This window comes from Eptesicus fuscus, chromosome 18 (assembly GCF_027574615.1).
Source record: "Eptesicus fuscus isolate TK198812 chromosome 18, DD_ASM_mEF_20220401, whole genome shotgun sequence".
Taxonomy (NCBI): domain Eukaryota; kingdom Metazoa; phylum Chordata; class Mammalia; order Chiroptera; family Vespertilionidae; genus Eptesicus; species Eptesicus fuscus.
In genome coordinates, this window is record NC_072490.1 from 33,815,612 (window position 1) to 33,840,570 (window position 24,959).

General features: G+C 39.6%; 1 protein-coding gene across 6 annotated transcripts in view; it reads left to right on the forward strand.

Moving 5' to 3' along the window:
* C18H3orf20 (chromosome 18 C3orf20 homolog) overlaps nucleotides 1-24,959 on the forward strand; it is a 70,741-nt gene that overhangs the window by 18,276 nt on the left and 27,506 nt on the right. For 5 of the 6 annotated variants that reach the window (XM_054729854.1, XM_054729856.1, XM_054729858.1 and 2 more), the window contains 4 exons: nucleotides 2,286-2,418; nucleotides 3,563-3,826; nucleotides 15,006-15,158; nucleotides 15,932-16,052. In XM_054729854.1, coding sequence (XP_054585829.1) covers nucleotides 2,286-2,418; nucleotides 3,563-3,826; nucleotides 15,006-15,158; nucleotides 15,932-16,052 — 671 coding nt within the window. The remainder of the gene's footprint in view (nucleotides 1-2,285; nucleotides 2,419-3,562; nucleotides 3,827-15,005; nucleotides 15,159-15,931; nucleotides 16,053-24,959) is intronic. The other variant, XM_054729857.1, reaches the window with a different exon arrangement.

Genomic DNA, 24,959 nt, shown 5'->3' on the forward strand with positions numbered 1-24,959 from the left:
AGCATATTAGCTCTTCATTATATAGGATAATAATCTGAAAAGGAAACTAGAAAAACAATTTCATTTACAATAGCAGCAAAAAGAATAAAATACTTAGGAATTAACTTAACCAAGGAGTTGAAAAACTTGTATAATGCAAACAATAAATTGTTGCTGGAAGAAATTAAAAGAGACTAAGTAAATGGAAACATGGTCTATGTTCATGGATTGGAAGACTTCATATTGTTAAAATGTCAGTACCACCTAGAATGATCTACAGTTTTAATGCAATTGCTATTCAAACCCCAATTACGTTTTTTTGCAGAAATAGAAAAACTCATCCTAAAATTTATATGGACTCTCAAGGGACCCTTGAGTAGCCAAAACAGTCTTGAAAAAGAATAAAACTGGAGGACTCAGTTTCTGATTTAAAAACTTACTACAAAGCTACAGCAATCAAAGCTACAGTGTGGTATTGGTATAGAGACATATATAAACCAAAGAAATATAATAGAGAGCTCAGAAGTAAACTTGCATATATGATCAAATGATTTTACAAGGGTGCCCAGACCATTCAATTGGGGGCAGGGGGGGGAGGGCGGGAAATACAGTCTTTTCAACAAGTAGTGCTGGAAAACTTGACAATCACCTCCAAAGGAATGAAGTTGGACCCTTACCTAACACCATATAAAAAATTAACTTCAAATAGATCAAGGACCTAAATGCAATAACCAAAACAATAAAACTCTTAGAAGAAAACATTGGTGAAAAGCTTTATGACATTGGATTTGACAGTGATTTCATGGATATGACACTACAGACATAGGCAATACAAGAAAAAATAGACCAATTGAACTTCATGAAAAATTTTAAACTTTGTGCATCAAAAGACACTATCCACAGAGTAAAAAAGCAGTCCATAGATTGGAGAAAATATTTGTAAATCATATATCTCATAAGGATTAATATCCAGAATATATAGAGAACTTCTAATATTCAACAATAAAAAAACAAGCTGAATTAAAATGGGCAAAGCACTTGAAAATATATTTCTCCAAAGAATATATACAAATGGCCAATCAGCACATGACAGATGTTTAATATCACTAATCATTAGGGAAATACAAATCAAAACTATAATAAGATGCTACCTCATCCTACCCTAGTAGGATATCTACTATCACAAAAACAAAAAAACAAGAGTTGAAGAGGATAGAGAGACTCTTGTGCACTGCTGATGGGAATATAAAATGGTACAGCCACTGTAGAAAACTGTGTGGCAATTCCTCAAAAAAACAAAAAAATGGAATTACCATAAGATCCAGCAATTTCACATCTGGGTATATATCAAGAGAATTAAAAACAGGGTCTCTGAATGATATTTGTACACCCCTGTTCATAGCAGCATTATTCACTATAGCTAAAATGTGGGAGCAACCCAAGCGTCCATCAGTGGATGAATGGATAAAGAATATGCAATCACAGTAACAATGAAATATTATTCAACCTTTAAAAGGAAGGAAATTCTGACACATGCTATAACATGGATGAACCTTGAGGACTTTGTGCTACCTGAAATAAAGCAGTCACACAAAGACAAATACTGTATGATTCTACTTATATGAGGTATATACTAGTAGAGTAGTCAAAATCAGAGACAGAAAGTAGGATGGTGGTTTGCAGGATCTGGGAGAGGGGGAATAGAACTTATTGTCTAATGGGTACAAAGTTTTAATTTTACAAGATGAAAAGAGTTATAGAGATGGATAGTGGTGGTAGTTGTGCAACAGTGTGAATGTATTTAATACCACTGAACAGTACACTTAAAAATGTTTAAGATAGTAAAGTTATGTAAATTTTATCACAATATTAAAAAAAAATTATAGTTTAGTTCTCAATGGAGCCACACTGCCCTCTGCAGAAGGCCTGAGATTAGCCAACATCAGAGAAGTGTTCAAGCCAATTGAGATGGAATTGAAACTTTTTTGTTTAATCAGAAATATCAGAAGGTAATCATATTGGCATCCACAGCAGGCACATCTATGTCCTCCCCACCTACAACCAGGCTGCCCTTGGGGAAGCATAGCTGGATTCATCACTCTGTACAAGTCTGCTCCAGACACACTCTTGGTTGACTCACAGAGTGACATGTTTTATCAGTGACCAGTGCCCAGGAAGCATAAATGATTCTCTCGATTATTTTGACTCTCAGGAGAAGATGTGATTCTCTTGCTCCCCACCCCACTACTCTTCCCCAGGAGAAACCATTTTCTAAAACTCTGTCCCTAACCTTTTTACAACTACAGGCAAAATGAGAAATTTTGATGAGATGAGCACATCACCCCCTCAACGAGGAACAGGAACTGCCTCTGACAATGTGGAGATCAGTGACCCCTGTCCTGAGGCCCGGGAGAAGCTGCAAGAGATGTGTCGTCATATGTGAGCACCTTAGAAGTTGGGGGTAGATCGGAGAGGAGGGCAATCACCTGTGTGTGCATAAAGGGAAAATCACAAGTGTCCGAGTATCAGGAAGTGTCAGCTACCTAGTACCCATAATAATAGTGACAGGGTGATGACTTGTTCCCAGTCCTTTCTCACAATCCTTTTCAGTCCTTGTATGGCCTTATGAGGAAGATGGGATTGATGCCCATTTTGTGGGTGAGGAAACTGAGGCATTGCTTGAAGTCCTAAAGCCTGGTGGGCCTAACCCTAAGGCATTGATCTTTGCCTTCTCACCAGTGATACCATATCCTTTATGGGACTTCTTATAGTATACAACCTTTGTGCCCTGAATGTTTTCTTCTTAGCATAATTTGTCAGAGTTCTCCTGCAAAAAACAAAGGAAATATCTCTTAAAACAAACAGAAAATGTGACATGGATGATTAGTGGTATTTATGATGATACTAGAGGCCCGATGCATGAAATTCTTGCAAGAGTAAGCCTTCCTTCCCCCGGCTGCTGGCACCGGCTTCCCTCTGGCACCCCGGACCTGGGCTTCCCTCTGGCCGCCGGCAGGCACTCAGGACCTGAGCTTCCCTTGCAGCCCTGGCTTCGTCCAGAAGGTTGTCTGGAAGGATGTCCGGTCTAATTAGCATATTACGCTTTTATTATTATAGATGGATCCAACAAGTCCTAGCAAGTTAAGTCTACATTTCTCTGAAGCCCAAACTATGGGCCATAAAGGACTTGAAACTTAGTCACCTCTAAGCCATATATGTCTTGGGCTCCCTAGGCCATTGAGTATTACTATAGCTACAGAACATGGATAAAAGGAAGCCACTCAGTTTTGCTCCTTTTTATTACATTCTGGAAGGAAGCTATCTTTCCCTGTAACCTCAGGACTACATGGTGAGCAAAGCCTCTAGCTCCCCCAGGTTCCCCTTCAGCACACAGTTCTACTCCATGGTCCTTACCTAGTGCTAAAGATGGAAGGACTGGTCTCAAAGGAGTAAGAGGTGGAGACAGGTACTTTTGGGACAGGGAATGAGATATGGGAGTCTTAGGAGCTGGGGAGGGGCTGTAGAGAACTTCCCTGGTGAGTGAGAGCCAGGTGGCTAGAAGATATGTTGGTCTTCCCTACAGAGAAATCGAAAGGACCACGTGGAAAGGGAGGAATGTCTTCTACCCCACGATGTTACGCAACTACGGGGCAAAGATGCCCACTCATTCAGGGTCAACCCTGAGCTCCTATCACCCTCACCTTTCAAGTACTCAGACTCCCACTCCCTCTCTTCACCAATCTTCCATCTCCCATGCTCACTTCATTCGGCAGTCTCAGGAGTGGAAGGGAGGCAAGAAGAACAACAAGTTGCATTACACCTTCTATGATGGGTCTTCCTTCGTTTAGTATCCTTTTATTTGGGGCTTCCCCTTGTCCCCCGCAACTTAGCCCTAGAGAACTTCTGGGCCAGAGTATTTACTTGGGTGTTTTCAGTTAATCCAAGAAACCTGGTGACAGGTCTTCCAGGGTCTTAAGAGTAGTTTCTAGGTCAGAGAGGACTCCCTTTGGAGAACGTCCGGGTGGGAAGTCACCTTGGACCCCTGTGTTCCTTGTAGGGATCCTGTCACCCACTCTCCAACATGTTCTAGAGCCTGACCAGATCACAGATGCCCAACCCATTTGTCAGTAAGGCTGAACTCAGAGAGGGCAAAACACTTATTCCAGGTTTTGCAGTCTGAGTTGGACGAGATGTCAAAGAGGGGAGACACTAAGCCATTATTCAGTCTTGTCCCTTCATTTTAGGAATGGGTAGTCTGACTCATTCAATGTCACAAAAGGAATTTGGTGGCAGAGCCAGGCCTGGATTCAGGGCTGCCTCACCTCTATTTAGGGCCCTCTCTCTGGCACCGTTTTTATGCCTTTTAGGATTGTTTCCTCCAACAGAGAGCAGAATAGAGAGGGTGGAAGGGGATGGATAAAACCACTGGGTATTGTGTCCCCTACCTTTGGAGAATAGGGCAGTTCTCTGAGCTGTCAAACAAGCTGCCCAGATAGGCCCTCTTGGCAACACCCCCCCTCAATTCATTTGGCCTCCTCTCTGCTGAGCTGGGAATTCAGAATTTAAGCGCCCTGTCAAAGGAATCGTATTGTTTCTATGACCGTAAATGAGTCCATTCATCACACTCTGCTCAGCCCTGCTTCTAATGTGCCCTGTAATACTGAACACAGCAAACTCCTTCCAGGGTAGCTGCTGCTCTCTATGGGTCATGGGGCTTCCCTCTCCTCCCTTTTCTTACTCTATACTGATTGAATAGGATCATCCCCCTGAGCTCCTCATGAAGCTGTGTCTGTGAATTAGGTTGTTATTAGTGGGACCAGAGAAGGTGGACTAGTTTACAATCAGGGCCCAACACCAGCCTGCTGGGCTCCATGTTTTCTCACCTGGCCCAGATTCCTAAGCCCAACCTGGGTGGGACCACCCAAAACCTGCAGGCCATTGCTACTGGCATGCTTGACTCATACCCCAACAATGAACACATCCTGGCAATTAATGTGTTTCCTCTTTGGGAGTCCCAGGAGGTCTGGGTTTGGGGCTTAGTTCTTCTTAGTGACTGTGCACAAGTCACTTTATCTCTCTGGGCCTCACTTCCCTCCATTATAAGATGAGGAAGTTAGATCCAGTGATCTTGAAGGAGAAATTCTGTTATTGTGTTCAAATGGTTAAAACACACGATGCAGCTGTTGGATCCTCTTGAGTAAAGAAAATGTTTGGAAAACACTTCTCTCTTCTCATGGCTTCACAGAACAGTAGGCTCAGCAATTGATTCTATTTTCACGGAGATACTTGGAAAAGCTCTCAGGTAGAAATAATATTTCTGCCCTTGGAATGCCAAAAAGCTCCTGATGGGCAGACCCCAGAACCATCCCAGAATGCATTTCATTTGGGTTGTCAGCATTTCCCTGAATCTCTTCCCTTAGTCGCTGATTTCCCTCCATACTTCCCTCAAAGTCCTTTTTCATATGAAGATATAAATTTACCACATTGATATCTATATAATAAAAGCCTAAGCGATAGTTATGGCAGAACAACTGGTCACTATGATGCACACTGACCACCAGGGGCAGTTGCTCAACACAGGATCTGCCCCCTGGTGGTCAGTGCACTCTCAAAGGGGGAGCACCACTTAGCCAGAAGCCCGGCTCATGGCGCAACAGTGCTAAGGAGCAGGGAGCCAAGTGGTCAGGAGCGAGTATGCAGGTGGTAAGGAGCGAGGGTCCTGGACTGCAAGAGGGTGCAGGCCGGGCTGAGGGGACTCCCCCTCCCCTGTGCACAAATTTCATGCACTGGGCCTCTAGTGAAAATATAAACCTTGATCACTCTGTGTTCAGTACTGTGCTCGGCACTATTCCTTTAGAGATGTGTTGAGCACTCAGAACCATAGTGTGAGGTGAGCATTTTTTAATATGGTAAACTGCTCATAACATAAAATGTACCATTTTAACCATTTTTGACATGTATAATGGCATCAAGTGCATTCACAATATTATACAACCATCACCACTATTTATATCCAGACTTTCTCCACCCCAAAGGAAACCCCATACTTTTTAAATAGTCACTCCCATTTTCCTTCCCCTATCCTTCCTGACGACCGCTAATTTGCTTTTCACCTCAATGTATTTGCCCATTCCAGATATTTCTTATAAGTAAAATCATACAACATATGCCCTTTTATATCTGGCTGCTTTCACTTAGCATAATGTTTTTGAGGTTCTTCCACATTGTACAGTTGACCCTTGAACATGGCAGGTTTTAACTCTGCAGGTCCACTGATAGGTGGATTTTTTTTTTCAATTGACTCATTCAGTTCAATTGGCCCTGCTCAATTTAATTGTCCGAAGTTCATTTGGTGGGTGAAGTTCAGTTGATCCTTGCAGTTCAAACTTGTGTTGTTCAAGGGTCGACTAGAGGCTAGGAATCCTTGAATGTGGAGGGCCAGCCTAAGTTATATACGGACTTTCCCCTGCACGGGCAGTAGGCACCCTTAATCTCCATGTTTGTCAGAGTCAGTTGTAGTAAGCATCAGTACTTCATTCCATTTTTTTTAAAGGTGGGTAAAATTCACATAACATAAAATATATTCTTTTAACATGTATAATTCAGCGGCATTTAGTACATTTACAATGTTGTTCAGCTACCACCTCTATCAAGTTCTGAAACGTTTTTGTCACCCCAGAAAGAAAACCCTACACCCATTAAGCATTCACTCCCCATTTCTCCCTACCCCCAGCCTGCCTGGCATCACCAATTTTCTTTCTGTGGGTTTGCCTATTGTGGACATCTCATATAAATGGAATCCTACAATATGTGGCCTTTTGGGTCTAGCTTTTTCACCTAATATAATGTTTTCAAGGTTTGTACGTGTTTTAGCATTTGTCAGAATTTCCTTCTTTTTGGTAGCTAAATAATATTCTATTATGTGGATTGTAACACTTTAAAAATTAAATATTTTATTTATGGACATTAGGTTGTTTCCACCATTTGGCTATTAAGACTAATGCTGCTATGAACATTTTTGTCTAAGTTTTTATTTGCACACCTATTTTCAGTTCTTTGGAGTTTATATCTAAGAATGGAATTGGCTCCATCATATGATAATTCTATGTTTAATTTATTAAGAGGCCTTCAAAATGTTTTTCATAGTGGCTGCACCATTTTATATTCCTATCAGCAATGTGTGAGGATTCCAATTTCTTGACATCCTTGACTATACATGATATTTTTCCTTTTTTTAAAAAAAAATTCCAGCCATTCTAATGAGTATGAACTGATATCTCATTATGGTTTTGACTTGCATTGCCCTAATAACTAATGATTTTGAGCATCGTCATGTGCCTTCTTTGTATATCTTTTTTTTTTAGAAATATGTATTCAAGTCCTTCCCCATTTGTTGATTGTCTTTTTCTTATAAGAGTTCTTTATATATTGTAGATACTAGAATCTTATCAGATATATGATTTGCAAATATTTTTCTATACTGTGAAGTGTCTTTTCATGTTCCTTTGCTGTACAAAGTTTTTAATTATGGTGAAGTTAATTTTTCTATTTTTTTGTTCCTTGTATTTTGGTTTTCATATCTATGAACCCATTGCTTATTCCTATGTTTTCTTCTAAAAGTTTTAAAGTTATAGCTCTTACATTTAGGTTTTTGATATATTTTGAGTTGACTTTTACATTTTTGCATGGTGTGAGGTAAGGGTCCAACTCATTCTTTTGCATGTGATGCTCAATTATCCCAGAACTATTTGTTGAAGAGACTATTCTTTTCCCTATTTGAATGATATTGGGACTTCCATTGGAAGGTCCTTGATGTACTATTATTATTATTTTTAACCTTTTATTTTATGTTTTATTTCTGTACAAAGTGTCCTAGCTTTTAAAAAAAAAAACTAAATTCTTTTTTGTTTAAAGTATTACATATGTCTCCCTTTTCCCCCATTGATCTCTCCCCTGCCGCTCCCACCCCCATATGTCTCTGTGGATCCCTATGGGGACTATTGCCATTAGCAACATTAATTCTTCTAATCTATGAATACTAGCAACAAATGATATGAAATTCTGTATGTACAACAACAGTAAGAAACCAATGAACAAAAGAATATATCATTTACAATAGCATCAAAAAGGATAGAATACTTGGGAATAAATTTAACCAAATAGCACATGCCCTCACCCTCCTACTCTCTGTGTCCATTGATTATGCTTATATGCATGCATACAAGTCCTTTGGTTGAGCTCTTAATTCTCCCCCTCTGCCTTCCCTCTGAGGTTTGATGGTCTGTTCAATGCTGCTTTGTCTCTGGATCTATTTTTGTTCATCAGTTTATGTTGTTCATTACATTCCACAAATGAGTGAGATCATGTGATATTTATCTTTCTCTGACTGGCTTATTTCACTTAGCATAATGCTCTCCAGGTCCGTCCATGCTGTTGCAAATGGTAAGAGTTCTTTCTTTTTTTATAGCAGCGTAGTATTCCATTGGGTAGATGTACCACAGTTTTTTAACCCACTCATCTGCTGATGGCCACTTAGTTTGTTTCCAAATCTTAGCTATTGTAAATTGTGCTGCTATGAACATAGGGGTGCATATATTCTTACTGATTGGTGTTTCTGATTTCTTGGGATATATTTCTAGAAGTGGGATCACTGGGTCAAATGGGAGTTCGATTTTTAGTTTTTTGAGGAAGCTCCATACTGTTTTCCACAGTGGCTGCACCAGTCTGCATTTCCACCAGCAGTGCACAAGGGTTCCATTTTCTCCACATTCTCGCCAGCACTTACCGTTTGTTGATGATAGCCATTCTGATAGGTGTGAGATGGTACCTCATTGTTGTTTTGATTTGCATCTCTCGGATCATTAGTGACTTTGAGCATGTTTTCATATGTCTCTTGGCCTTATTTTTTGTATGTATACTTTCAAAAAGTGTCTATTTAGGTCCTTTGCCCGTTTTTTGATTGAATTGTTTATCTTCCTTTTGTTAAGTTGTATGAGTTCCCTATAAATTTTGGAGATTAAACCCTTATTGGATGTAACATTGGCAAATATGTTCTCTCATATAGTGGGCTCTCTTGTTTTGTTGATGGTTTCTTTTGCTGTGCAGAAGTTTTTTATTTTGATGTAGTCCCATTTGTTTATTTTCTCCTTAGTTTCCATTGTCCTAGGAGCTGTGTCAGTAAAGATATTGCTAGGACATATGTCTGATATGTTGCTGCCTATGGATTCTTCTAATATCTTTATGGTTTGCTTTATATATTTTATGTTTAAGTCCTTTATCCATTTTGAGTTTATTTTTGGTTTACTTTTTGACTCTAATTCTACCATTGATCTATAAGTCTGTTATTTTGATTATTGTGGTTTTGTTGTGTTAAAATCAGGAAATGTGAGTCCTTCAACTTTATTATCTTTTTCAAGATTATTTTGGTTATTTGGGGTCCCTTGCAATTTTATATGAATTTTAGGATCAAGTTTTCTATTTCTGCAAAAATGATTGATGAAATTTTGATAGGATTGCATTAATTCTGTAGATCCCTATGGGGACTATTGTCATTAGCAACATTAATTCTTCTAATCTATAGATGAATACTAGCAACAAATGATATGAAATGCTGTATATACAATAACAGTAAGAAAGCAATGAATAAAGGGAAATGATATCATTTACAATAGCATCAAAAAGGATAGAATACTTTGGAATAAATTTAACCAAACAGTTTTCATTGTAGTTCACTGGAAACTATAAAATATTGTTGAAATAAATTAAAGAAGGTGGAAATGAATGGAAAGACATCTGATTTTTGTGTGTTGATGTTGTATCCTGCAACTTTGCATGTTTCTAGGAATTGGTGTCCTCTTCAACTAGGTTACCCAACTTGTAGGTGTACAGTTATTCATATAATTCTCTTATGATTATTTTTCATTTCTGTAAGGTCATTAATATCTTCAATTCATTTATAATTTTAGAAATTTGAGTTTTCCTTTTTTTCTCAGTCTAGCTAGAGTTTTGTGAATTTTGTTAATATTTTCTAAGAAGTAATTTTTGGTTTTGTTTGTTCTCTCTTATTTTTCTATTCACTGCTTTGTTTTTCTATGCTCTAATCTTTGTTTTCTTCCTTTTGCTACCTTTAACTTTAATTTGCTCTCCCTTCTTATAGTTCATTAAGGTGGAAGTTTGGGTTATTAATTTGATATCTTTTTTCTCCTTTAATGTCAGTATTTATAGCTATAAATTTCTTTCTGAGGATTGCATTTACTTTATTCCATAAGTTATAGTATACTGTGTGTTTTTTTCAGTTATCACAATTTTTTTCCAATTTAACTTGTGATTGCTTCTTTATCCATTGGTTGAGTGTATTGTTTAATTTCCATCTATTTGTGAATTTTCCAAATTTTATTTTGTCTGTGACTTTTAGTTTCATTCTGTAGAGATATACTCTCTATGGTTATAATCTTTTAAAATTCATTGAGACCTATTTTGAGGCCTAACATATTGTCTGTACCAGAGAATGATCCATGTGAACTTGAGAAGAATGTTTATTTTGTTATTGTTAGATGGGATATTCTGTATATGCCTGTGAGGTTTAGTTGGTTTATAATATTGATCGAGTCCTCTATTTCTTTATTGATTTTCTGTCTAATTGTTATATCCATTATTATTTTTTAAAAATATATTTTTATTGATTTTAGAGAGGAAGGGAGAGAGAGAGAGATGATAGAAACATCAATGAGAAAGAATCTTTGATTGGCTGCCTCCTGTACGCCCTCTACTAGGGATCAAGCCTGCAACCTGGGCATTTGCCCTTGATCGACATCAAACCCGGGACCCTTCAGTCCACAGGCTGATGCTCTGTGCACTAAGCCACACCGGCTAGGGCTGTTCTATCCATTATTGAAAGTGAGGTAGTGAAGTCTTCAACTCTTATTTTAGTACTTGTTTTTTTAATTCTCTCAGTTTTTGCTTTATATATTTTAAGCCTCTGTTGTTAGGTGTGTATGTCTGTACTTGTTATATATTCTTGAGGCATTGACCATTTTCTGAATAACGTCCTTCTTTGTCTATTGCAGGGGTTCTCAAACTTTTTAAACAGGGGGCCAGTTCACTGTCCCTCAGACTGTTGGAGGGCTGGACTATAGTTTAAAAACAAACAAACTATGAACAAATTCCTATGCACACTGCATATATCTTATTTTGAAGTAAAAAAACAAAACGGCAAAAACACCCAGCGGGCCGGATAAATGTCCTCGGCGGGCCGCATGTGGCCCGCGGGCTGTAGTTTGAGGACGCCTGGTCTATTGTAAAAGAATTTTTATTTAAAATATGTTTCATCTGATATCAATATAGCCAACTTTGCTTTCTTATGTTTATGATTTGCATATCCCTCTTCATAATTTCACTTTTTTAAAAAATAGGCCCTGCCCAGTTTGGCTCAGTGGATAGAGCGTTGGCCTGTGGAATAGAAGGTCCCAGGTTTGATTCTGGCCAAGGGCACATGCCTGGGCTGCAGGTTCGATCCCCAATAGGGGGCATGCAGGAGGCAGCCAATCAATGATTCTCTCTCATCATTGATGTTTCTATCTCTCTCTCCCTCTTCCTTCCTCTCTGAAATCAATAAAGAAGAAAATATATTAAAATATATATATATATTATTGATTTCAGAGAGGAAGGGAAAGAAAGAGAGAGATAGAAACATCAATGATGAGAATCATTGATTGGCTGCCTCCTGCATATCCCCCACTGGGGGTCAAGCCCACAACCTGGGTATGTGCCCTGTCTGGGAACTGAACTGTGACCTCCTAGTTCATAGGTCAATGCTCAACCACAGAGCCATGCTGACTGGGCCATAATTTCACTTTTAACCTAGTTGTGTCTTTGGATCTAAAGTGAGTCTCTTGTAGACAGCATATGTGTGGATTATGGTTTTTGTAAAAATTCATTCTCACAATCTCTGCCTTTGTTTGGAAAGATTAATCCATTTATATTTAAAGTAATTGCTGATATGAAAGGGCTTAATCCTGCCATATTACTTTTTGTTTTTTATATCTTATATATATTTTTGTTCCTCAGTTTCTATATTACTGCCTTTTGTGTTTGATTTTTTTTATTTTTTGGTAGTATGACATTTTTATTCCCTCCTCATTTTCTTTTCTCCATATTTTTAAGTTATTTTCTTAGTGGTTACTCTGGTATCATGTCTTGAATAGTGTCTGCCAAAAATTTATGTTCACCTGAATCCTCAGAATGTGACCATATTTAGAAATAGGGTTTTGCAGATGTAATTATTAAATTAAAATGCAGCCATATTGGATTAGTGTGGGCTCTAATTCAACAAGAGAAAACAGTCACACACAGAGTAATTAAGTCCATGTGATGACTAAGAAAGAGATTATAATGATACACCTATAAACCAAGGAATGCCAAAGATTCCTGACAACCACTAGGAACTAGGAAGAGGCAAGGAAGTATTCTTCCCCGGAGCTTCCAAAAGCATGACCCTGTCTACACCGTGCTAGTCTCCAGAACTGTGAGAGAATAAATTTCTGCTGTCCAAGTGACCCAGTTTGTGGGATTTAATTACAGCAGCCCCAAGAAATTAATATACTTGATTATTACAAATGACAACAAACTAGTTTGAATTAATACTAAGTTAGCTGTAATAGTACACAAAACTCTGCTCCTATATAGCTTATTCCTTCTTCTTTATGTTGTTGTTATTACAAATTACATCTTTATATAAAAGTATGCCATTAACATAGATTTACAATTATTATTTTATGCATTTGTTTTTTCAAATCACATAGGAAAGAAAGGAATTATAAACAAATATACTATAATACTGCCTTTTATATTTACTTATAGAGTTACTTTGCATGTCTTTGAGTTACTGCCAAGTGTACTTTCATCTCAGCCTGCAGGACTCCTTTTAACATTTCTTGTAGTGGTAAACTTCTTCACCCTTTTTTATTTGGAAAGTCTTAATTTCTCCTTCATTTTTGAAGGATAGTTTTGCTTAATACAGAATTCTTGGTTGACAGATTTTTTTTCCTTTCAGTTCTATAAATATTCCATTCTATTGCCTTTTAGTCTCCATGGCTTCTGATGATAAATTGGCCATTAATCTTATCGAAGATCCCTTGTATAGGACAAGTATCTTTTCTCTTGCTGCTTTCAGGATTCTCTCTGTCTATGTCTATTGGCAGTTTGATACTAATGTGTCTCAGTGTGGCTATCTTTAAATTTATCATACTTGGAATTTGTTGAGTCTCTTGAATGTGTAGATTGGTGTCTTTCATAAAATTTGGAGAGTTTTTATTCATTATTTATTCAAATATTCTTTCTGCCCCCTTCTCTCTCTTCTCTACTGGGGCTCTTGTTATGTATGTATTGGTCAATTTGATAGTCTCCCACAGGTCTTCTGATGTCTGTTAATTTTTCTTCATTCTTTTTTTATTTTTCCATGTCTCAGACTGGATAATTTCAATTTATCTCTCTTCAAGTTCACTGATTTTTTTTCTTCTACTGTGGCAATCTACTGATAAACCCATCTAGTGAATTTTTTCATTTGATTTATTATTAGTGGCCCAGTGCACAAAATTCGTGCACTCGGGGCGGGGCAGGGGGTGGTGTCTCTCAGCCTCACCTGTGCCCTGTCACAGTGCGGGAGCCCTGTGATCCATTGCCAATCCATTGCCGCAAAGAGGTAGGCCCCGCCCACTCATCCGGAGCTCCTCGATGGAGTGCCCCAAAGAGATAGGCCAGAGCTGGAGGAGGCCTGTGAACCCTGGGCTGGGCCTAGCGAAGTCCTGCGGACCCCCGGGCTGGCATAGGGGGGCAGGGATGCAAGCCTCACGTCCCGGGGCTTGTTGCCAGGGTCTGGGATGCAAGTCTCAATGTCTCTGGGCTGGCACAGGGGGTGGGGACCCGAGCCTCACGTCCCGGGTCCCTTGCCAGGGGCTGCAACATGAGCCTCATGTCCCAGGGCCATTCCCGGGGTGGAGGACGCGAGCCTCATGTCTCCAGGCCAGTGCAGGGGGTGGGGACCCAAGTCTCAAATCCCTGCCCGTTGCCGGGGGGGTGGGGGGATGGGGGGGTGAGGGTAGGGGAGACATGAGCCTCACGCCTGGTTCATTGCCAGGGGTGGCAACACGAGCCTCACATCCCGGGGCTCGTTGCCGGGGTTGGGGACATGAGCCTCATGTCTCTGGGCTGGCGCAGGAGGCGGGAATGCAGCCTGCTGATTGTTCATTACGTGACGGTGTCCCCAACCAATTTGCATATTATCCTATTATTAGATAGATACTATTAAGCCTCAAAATTTCTATTTGGTTACTTTTATAATTTCTGTTCATTAATTTTTTTTATCAGTTTGTGGAAAAGGATTAAGAAGGTGGATCCTAGTACCAACCACTGAAATTTTTCCATGTGGGGTACTTCTGAAATTCCTGCAAACAGGATAGTAGCTGCCCTCACTATATCCCTCTTGTTTGGGACCAATGTTTCTTGGGGCCACTTGGTAGGAAATGAGCAGCTAGACATTGACTGCTCTCCTAGATTGGTCAGAAGGGGAGGCAGCCTGACAGATTAGAGAGATTACTGGCCTCAGTATACTGGCTCTGCCACTTCCTGTGGTGTGATGTGAGGCAGACCATTTCTTTGCACCTTGAATTCCTCATCTGTATGGTGATAACTCATCCTGGTTTGCCAAGGACTTCCTGATTTTAGCAGTGAAAGTCCCACATGCCAGGGACCCCCCTCAACTGCAGGGAAACCCTATTCATCTGTGAGATGGAGATGATGATAATTTACTACAGGGTTGTTGTGTGGACTATAAAGAAGATACAAGAAAGCACCAGAGGCATGGTCGGTTCCACAGTCAATGAGTTGTTACGCAAAGTTCAGGGAGGGTCTTTGAAAACTGGGAATGATATACCATTTAGAGAGCAGATTTGTAGACTTGCTTTCCATGAGGCACCTGAGAATAGGACCTGGAGAGTTTTCTGTTAGTTCCACTTAACCATTTCTTCCAGCTATCCCTCCGGAAACATTGCCATGTGTCAGATCCCCACGTGCTGCAGAGGGAGAACCATCACCTTACTCTTTAATGACACACCCAACTTCTCCTTCCTGGCCCTGTTCAATGCTGAAGGCCAGGGCTGCGTTCACTACAACCTAAAGTCCTGGTGAGTGGGTTGGAGGGATTATGGCCCCATGGAAGTATCTCTGAGGGTGACAAAGGGGGGCACTGAGGTGGCAAGGGAGTCTTTGGGGAAAGGAGAGGCCAGGGAGTGTTCAGAAGTTAAGAAGGCCACAGGCAGTGTCCGCAGAAACATAGGTACTTTGAGGCCCTCACTTGCTATATCTGTATCATAGCCAATGAGGATGACAGCTCTCCAAGACCTACTCCACTTGTACCCCACAGCACTAAGATTTTGATTTTTGGCAAAATTACTGGAACAATTCTTTAGTGGAGAGAAGTGTTTAAACCAAGAGAGAGTGAAGTAGAAGCCACAGGCACCACTTCTGTGGGTTGTTTTAAAAGAAGCACATATTTTTGTCAGCCAATAGTTGGTTTTGCCTGGTCTTTCATAAGGAACGATTCTTGAAAGAAATGACTTACTTTCATGTTATAGATGTTCCCATTTTGATACCTAAGATCTTGTATACTCAGGCTCCTAGGCAACAGGGCATTCATTCCATTTCTGTCCCTCTGGGTTTGGCCTGGAGCCTCCATCATCTCCCTCAGACCTGTCCTTCCCAACAATTCTCCCAGTAGGATCAACAGGACTGAAGGGACCTCAGACCCTATTAGGCAAGAGAAGTGAGGCTGCCTGCAGGAAACCATGCTGTCTCCAGCTGGGGCAGACTCTCAGAACCCTGTCTGCCTATTGCCAGTAGTAATGAGGGCTTCCTTCAGGGGCCTGGTGGCAGCTCCTCACCTGTGTGTCTCTCCTAGCTGCCCATATGTCTTGGTCTTGGATGAGGAAGGCGGGACCACCAACGACTACAAGGGCTATGCAGTCCACAAGTGGAGCTGGGCTTCTAAGACGGAGACTTTGCTCTCCTTGGAATATAAGGTAGGGGTTCGCAGCACAGGTGGGGCAGCCTTGGCAGCCTTCCCTGGGCTGCTCAGCATCAAGAGTCAGAGGGCTACCTGTAAGACAAGAGCCCTGCTCTCCAGAAGCTTGTAGTCTCATTCCGAGGTTCCCAAGTTGGTGGGCAGTGGTCTAGGGCTGGCTAAAGTGAACCTTTCAACCTGCCTATGGCAACTGTTGGCTGCTATACTGACCTTTCTTGGTAATATCCTCCTGTGTTATTTTTATTATTAACATTACATTTTGATAGTTTAAATGTCCTTTATTTTAGGAAGTACTCATTATAGTAGTTGATAGTTTTATTTTTATGCCTATACATGGCAATAAGAAAACTTAGCAATTCTATGTTGGCTCTCTAGTTTTTTGTTTTTATAACTTTACTACCTATGAAATTAAAAAATCTGGGAGTCAAAGGTGGCTGATAGAACCAAACCCTTTTTTCTTTCATTGGATTGTTCAGACAGCCATTAATCAGATTTATTAATTTATTATTCAATGTTGAATTATTAATATTAAATAGTAACTTAAGTTTAAGTATTAATAAAGCAATTATCTAAGCCTGAGTTTATCATTCTTAGGACTGCTGACATTTGGGCATGGATAATTCTTTGTTACAGTGTTCCTTGAATTATAACTGTAGGATATTTAGCATGATTCCAGTAATATACTCTTCTCCAATTGTGACAACCAAAATACATCACCAGACATTGCCAAATGTTCCCTGGAGGACAAAATTGCCCCTGGGTGAGAATAACCAATCTAGGGGATATAAAGATGAGCAACATCCATTGAGGAAGTCAAAGCTCTGGATGGGGGTAGAGACGAATAAGGGCTGTGAGAGAGGGACAACCTCATAGAGTTGGGAGTCACAGAAAGATCACAGAACATAGAATCCACTCAAAGTGGCCTGAGAGTAAGAGCCCTAGGGTAAGGATTATGGACAGAAGCACTCTTGGAGTGCATGGTAGGGTTCAGGCATCCTATCCCTAATCTCCTGTCTCTTGCCCTTCCTATTTATCCTCTGCATTCTCATCCTTATATCCTGCTTCCTTTAGATCAGTGAACCTCTGCTCAGAAACATTCCATCTCTTGAACACATATCAACCTTCCTACCCCACTTTCCCAACACCAGCCCAAAATACACTCACTTTCTTCTCTGCCAATCCAAAATGTTCCTCCTCCAACCCTCTGCTCAGACTTTCCCTTCTTTGTGGCATCCCACCCCACACCCATTTCTCTCTTCTCACATTGCCCCACAGTCTGGATTAGTCATCTGATGATTAGTCATGCAGTGAAGAGGTTCTCAGCTCTGGTTGCATATCAGAATCACCTATGGAACTTCAAAAATGCATATTTCCAGAGAGATTCTGATTCAGTTGGTTTGTTATGAGTTTTGGAATTTGAAGTTTTCATGAGTATTTCTGATACTTGGCCAGGTTCAAGATTTTCAGTCTAGGGGTGTATTGAGTTGGTGTCTTAAAGTTTAACTTTTTGTAGCTGTATGGTAAGTTTATAATGCAAGATGATTATAAACTGGTTACAGGCAGACACTATATGAAGTGTATCAGTGTGGCAAGTGGACAGAGAACTGGGATGAGAGTCTGAGAGCCAAGTACTAGTGCCAGTTTTTCTGGGCTCTGGCTGTGCAGCTGTGTGAAAACCACTTAGTTTCCCTGACCTTGGTTGTCTCACCTACACAAGGTGGGTCATCAGACCTGCTCTCCTGCCTCAAACTGCTTTTGTGAGAACTGAATGAAATAATGGAGGGGAAGGTGCTTTGACATCACCAAAATGTTTTAGCAATGTATTTCAGTTTATTGTTCTGTTCCTTGGGACTGCATACAGAAATGCACAAAGGCTGGGGCAGTCAGGAGCGGCCTGGAAGACAAAGTGTTCCTTGAGTTGTAACATGAGTGTGTATGCATATAATTTACATAGATAGAAGAAGGAAGGGAGAGGATTTGGGGTAGAGGGAGTAGCATTTGTAAAGGCCAAAGTTGGGACTCAGTGTGGTATTGTTAAAAGTTCACAAGTGTCTCTTGTGAAAGAAATGGGGCCAAGAGGTGTATTTGTTGAGGTGTGAAGGAGAGAGGTATTGGGTGTCAGGCTGAGGAGTATGCACGCTTTCTTGAAGGCTGCAGTGGCCATTTGTTTTTACCCAGTATAGCATTTCCAGTGTTCCTCATTCCTCCCTGAAAAATCCAAGTTTCTTTCTGGTATCATTTCTTTCCAGTCCAAAGAGCTTCCTTTAGCATTTCTTGAGTATAGATCTGCAAGCAGCACATTCTGTTTTCTTTCATCCTATATAATAACAGCCCAGAGACCCAATGGTGGAACAACCAGAATGACTGGTCGACCAGTCACTATGACACTCACTGACCACCAGGGGGCAGATGCTCAATGCAGAAGCTGTTCCCTGATGGTCAGTGCACTCCCACAGTGGGAGCGCCGCTCGGCTGACTGGAATGAGTGGAGCTCCCACAGCGGGCTGATCCCCGCAGGCCATGCTCCCCACCAGTGCACGAATCCCATGCACCAGGCCTCTAGTGTGAAAATAATGTCTTTATTTAAGGGTATTTTTGCCAGATTTAGGATTCTGGGTTAACGTTTTGTTTTGTTTTAGCATTTAAATATGTTGTTCCACTGTGTCTGACTTCCATAGTTTATGATCAGAAGTTTGTAATTATTCAAATCATTGTTCATTTTCTCTAGTTTCTTTCAAGATTTTATCTTTTCTTTGTTTCTAATTTGGATATGATACCAGTATGTCTATGTGGTGTTGTCTTAATATTTATTCTGTTTGGGATTTACTGAGCTTCTTGAGTCTGTAAATTAATGTCTTTCATCATATTCAGGAAATCTTATTGCATTAGAAAAAAATTATACTCCAGTCTCTCCTTTTCTATCTCTAAATTCATTAACTTTATCCTGTCATCTCTATTCTGCTATTCTGCTAATCCTATGATTTTTTTTTTAGAGAGAAAGAAAGGAGAGAGAAGAAACATCAATGTGAGAGAGAATCCTCAATCGGTTGTCTCCCGTTCGTGCCCCAACCAGGGACTGAACCTGCAGTCTAGGTATGTGCCCTGACTGGGAATCAAAATTGTGACTTTCCAATGCATGGGACAATGTTCCAACCAACTGAGTCATAATGGCAGGGCCTATGAAATTTTAAAATTTCAGATGTTTTCACTGCTAGAATTTCCATATAGTTCTTTTCTGTATATTCTATTTCTGATATTTTTTCATTTATTGTAAGTATATTTTCCTTTATCTCATTGACTATAGTTAAATTGGCTGCTTTAAAGTCTTTGTCTTTGACTCAACATCTGGGTCATATCAGATAGGATTGGCCTCCGTTGATTATCCTTTTCCTTGAGAATGGCTCACACTTCACTGGTTATTCACATTCTGAGTAATTTTAGATTGTTGACATTGTGAATGTTATGTTGTGGAGTCTCTTGATTCTGATGTATTTCTCTGAAGAGTATTGTTTTTATTTTAACAGGCAAGGAACTTGATTAGACTCATACCACAAACTGTCTCACCTACAGTGGGCAGCAGCTCAAATCTCAGTGCAGATTTTTTGTTTCACTAGCTATAAATTATCTTGATTCTGCCCTGCTCATGCATAGTTCAGGGATCACTCAGAGATGTGGACAGTTATGTATAGAATTCAGGGCTCTATTTCTCTCCATCTGTCCCTTTTGGAAATCTTTCTTTACAGTAGTTGCCTCGGGTTCTGTTCTTTGATTCTTTGAGCCAGAAAAATGGTGGAGTTTGGGCCATGACTGTAGCCTGTCTTTAGGATAAAGCTGTAAAACAGAAACTCATCCCATGCTGGTTCTTTCCTTTAAATTTTGACTCTTCAAAGTCTCCCTGCTCTTTTTATTTTTATTTTTTTATTTTATTTTATTTTTATTTATTTATTTATTAATTTATTTATTTTTTTAATATTTTTATTGAGGTATTATATGTGTACATATCTTACTATTACCCCCCCCCACCCCACACCCACACATGCCCTCCCCCCCCAGAGTTTTGCGTCCATTGTTTATGCTTATATGCATGCATACAAGTCCTTCGTTTGATTTCATAACTCCCCCACCTTTCCCAAACTTTCCCCCTGTACTTTGAAAGTCTGTTTGATGCTTTACTGTCTCTGTATCTATCTTTTTGTTCACCACTTTATAATGTTCTTTACTATCCCTAAATGAGTGAGATCATGTGGTATTTTTCTTTCATTGACTGGCTTATTTCACTTAGCATAATGTTCTCCAATTCCATCCAGGTTGCTGCAAATGATGAGAATTCCTTCTTTTTTATGGCAGCATAGTATTCCATTGTGTAGATGTACCACAGTTTTCCGATCCACTCATCTGCTGACGGGCACCTAGGCTGTTTCCAAATCTTAGCTATTGTAAATTGTGCTGCTATGAACATAGGGGTGCATATATCCTTTCTGATTGGTTTTTCTAGTTTCTTCGGATATATTCCCAGGAGTGGGATTACTGGGTCAAATGGGAGTTCCATTTTCAGTTTTTTGAGGAAACTCCATACTGTTCTCCACAGTGGCTGCACCAGTCTGCATTCCCACCAGCAGTGCACGAGGGTTCCTTTTTCTCCGCATCCTCGCCAACACTTGTTGTTTGTTGATTTGTTGATGCTAGCCATTCTGACAGGTGTGAGATGGTACCTCATTGTTGTTTTGATTTGCATCTCTCGGATAATAAGTGACTTTGAACATGTTTTCATGTGTCTCTTGGCCTTCCTTCTGTCTTCTTTTGAAAATATTCTGTTTAGGTCTGTTGCCCATTTTTTTATTGGATCATTTATCTTCCTCTTATTGAGTTGCATAAGCTGCCTGTAGATGTTGGAGATTAAACCTTTATCAGTGATAGCATTTGCAAATATGTTTTCCCATGCAGTGGGCTTTTGTTGTTGTTTTGTTGATGGTTTCTTTTGCTGTAAAAAAGCTTTTTATTTTGATGTAGTCCCATTTGTTAATTTTCTCTTTAGCTTCCATTGCCCTAGGGGCAGTGTCAGTGAAGAAGTTCTTGTGGCATATGTCTGAGATTTTGTTGCCTGTGGATTCCTCTAGTATTTTTATGGTTTCCCGTCTTATGTTTAAGTCCTGTATCCATTTTGAGTTTATTTTTGTGTATGGTGTAAGTTGGTGATCTAGTTTCATTTTTTTGCATGTATCTGTCCAGTTTTCCCAACACCATTTATTGAAGAGACTGTCTTGACTCCATTGTATGTTCATGCCTCCTTTGTCAAATATTAATTGAGCATAGTGGTTTGGGTCGATATCTGGGTTCTCTATTCTGTTCCATTGATCAATATGTCTGTTCTTATGCCAGTACCAGGCTGTTTTGAGAACAGTGGCTTTGTAATACAGGTTGAAATCGGGTATTGAGATCCCACCTACTTTATTCTTCTTTCTGAGAATTGCTGAGGCTAGTCGGGGTCTTTTTTTATTCCAGATGAATTTTTGGAGAGTTCTTTCTAGGTCTGTGAAATATGCTGTTGGTATTTTGATGGGGAGTGCATTGAATCTGTAGATTGCTTTGGGTAGTATGGACATTTTAATGATGTTGATTCTACCAATCCAGGAACATGGTATGTTCTTCCATCTGTTTACGTCTTCCTCTATCTCTTTTTTCAGTGTCCTGTAGTTTTCTGCGTATAGGTCTTTTACCTCCTTAGTTAAGTTTATTCCTAGGTATCTTAATTTTTTTGGTGCGATGGTAAATGGGATTGCTTTTTTAGTCTCTCTTTCTGTAAGTTCATTATTGGTGTATAGAAAAGCCATAGATTTCTTGGCGTTAATTTTGTATCCCGCTACATTGCCGAATTCATTTATTAAGTCTATTAGTTTTTTGATGGAATCTTTTGGGTTTTTTAGGTACAATATCATGTCATCTGCAAATAAGGACAGCTTCACTTCTTCTTTTCCAATTTGGATGCCTCTTATTTCTTCTTCTTGCCTAATTGCGATAGCTAATACTTCCAGTACTATGTCAAATAGAAGTGGTGAGAGTGGGCATCCCTGTCTTGTTCCTGTTCTTAGGGGAAATGGTTTTAGTTTTTGCCCATTGAGTATGATGTTTGCTGTGGGTTTATCATAAATAGCTTTTATTATGTTGAGGTATGAGCCTTCTATTCCCACCTTGTTGAGAGTTTTTATCAAGAAAGGGTGTTGGATTTTGTCAAATGCTTTTTCTGCATCTATTGATATGACTATGTGATTTTTATCTCTCAATTTGTTTATGTGATGTATCACGTTTATTGATTTGCGGATATTGTACCATCCTTGCATTCCTGGAATAAATCCTACTTGGTCATGGTGTATGATCTTTCTGATGTACTGCTGGAACCGATTTGCTAGAATTTTGTTGAGAATTTTGGCATCAATGTTCATGAGGGATATTGGCCTGTAATTCTCTTTCATTGAGTTGTCTTTATCTGGTTTTGGTATTAGGGTGATGCTGGCTTCATAGAAGGAGCCTGGAAGTGTTCCTTCATCTTGAATTTTTTGGAATAGTCTGAGGAGGATAGGTTTTAGTTCTTCCTTGAAAGTTTGATAAAACTCTCCTGTGAAGCCATCTGGCCCCGGGCTTTTGTTTGCCGGAAGCTTTTCGATGACTGCTTCAATTTCTTCCATAGTTACTGGCATGTTGAGCTGTTTAGAATCTTCCTGATTGAGTTTTGGAAGGTTGTATTTTTCTAGGAATATGTCGATTTCCTCTAGGTTGTCCAGTTTGTTGGAATAGAGTTGTTCGTAGTATTTTGTAACAATCCTTTGTATTTCGTCGGGGTCTGTTGTTATTTCACCTCTTTCATTTCTGATTTTGTTTATTTGGGTCCTCTCTCTTTGCTTCTTGGTGAGCCTGGCTAGAGGTCCATCAATCTTGTTTATCCTTTCAAAGAACCAGCTCTTGGTTTTGTTGATCTTTTGTATTGTTTCTTTGGTCTCTATGTCGTTTATCTCCGCTCTGATCTTTATTATTTCTTTCCTTCTGCTTACACTGGGCTTATCTTGTTGCTCTCTCTCTAACTCTTTGAGTTGTTGGGTTAGGTAATTTATTACCATTGTTTCTTGTTTTTTGAAGTAGGCTTGTAGAGCTATGAACTTCCCTCTCAGGACTGCTTTCATTGTGTCCCATAGATTTTGGATTGTTGTGTTTTCATTGTCGTTTGTTGCCATGATGTTTTTTATTTCTTCCTTGATGTCTTTGGTAACCCAGTCATGGTTTAATAACATGCTGTTTAGTCTCCAAGTGTTTGATTTCTTTGGGTTGTTTTTATTGTAGTTGATTTCCAGTTTTATGCCACTGTGATCTGAGAAGATACTTGATATGATTTCTATCTTCTTGAATTTGGAGAGACTTTGCCTATGTCCTAACATATGGTCTATCTTTGAAAATGACCCATGTGCACTTGAGAAGAATGTATATTCTGTGGCTTTGGGGTGAAATGTTCTGAAGATGTCGATTAATTCCATCTGTTCTAGTGAGTCATTTAGGATTGATGTTTCTTTGCTGATTTTTTGTTTAGAGGATTTGTCCAATGGTGATAGTGGGGTATTGAAGTCTCCTACTATGATTGTATTACTGTCAATCTCTCCTTTGATATCTTCCAGGAGTTTTTTAATGTATCTTGGTGCTCCTGCATTGGGTGCATATATGTTTACCAGAGTTATTTCTTCTTGTTGGATTTCTCCCTTTAGTATTATGAAGTGGCCTTCATTATCTCTTGTTATGTCCTTCACTTTGAGATCTAATTTGTCAGATATAAGTATTGCAACCCCAGCTTTTTTTTCATTTCCATTTGCCTGGAAAACCTTTTTCCATCCCTTTACTCTCAGTCTGTATGCATCCTTTTTTTTGAGGTGGGTTTCCTGTAGACAGCAGATATCTGGGTTTTGTTTTCTTATCCAGTCTGTTACCCTGTGTCTTTTTATTGGGGCATTCAATCCATTTACATTTAAAGTTATTATTGATAGGTACTTATTTGACGCCATTTTTATTCTATACCCCTGTGTACCTTCTTTGCTTCCTATTTCTTTCTTTTTTTTACAGCAGACCCTTTAGCATTTCTTTCAGTGCTGGTTTGGTGGTGATAAACTCCCTTAGTCCTTTTTTGTCTCTGAAGCTCCTGATTTCACCTTCAATTTTGATTGATAGCCTTGCTGGGTACAGTATTCTTGGATTTAGACCCTTCCTTTGCATGACTTGGTATATTTCATTCCATTCCCTTCTGGCCTGATGAGTTTCTGTTGAGAAATCAGTTGCTAGTCTGATGGGGGTTCCTTTGTATGTAACTGTCTGTCTCTCTCTGGCCGCTTGTAAGATTCTTACTTTGTCGTTGGTGTTTGCCAACTTAACTATAATGTGCCTTGGCGTCGGTCTTTTGGGGTTCATTTTGCTTGGAACTCTGTGAGCTTCTTGGATTTGTGTGGGTTTTTTCTTCCCTATATCAGGGAAGTTTTCTGTTATTATTTCTTCAAACAGGTTTTCTATTCCTTGCTCAGTTTCCTTTCCTTCTGGCACCCCTATTATCCTGATGTTGTTTTGTTTTGTATTGTCCCGAAGTTCCCTTACGCTCTCCTCAATCTTTCTAATTTTTGTTTCTAGAAGCTGTTGTAATTGGGTATTTTTTTCCATCTTGTCTTCTAGCTCACTTATGCGGTCCTCTGCTTCATCTAGTCTACTCTTGATGCTTTCTATTGAGTTCTTTACAGCAGCGATGTCACTTTTCATTTCTTCTTGGTTCTTCTTCATTTCTTCTTGGTTCTTACTCATATTGTCGAATTTGTCTTCCATCCTTTTCAGCCACTTTATGACCATTTCTCTGAATTCTTTCTCTGATAGGTTGTTTGCCTCT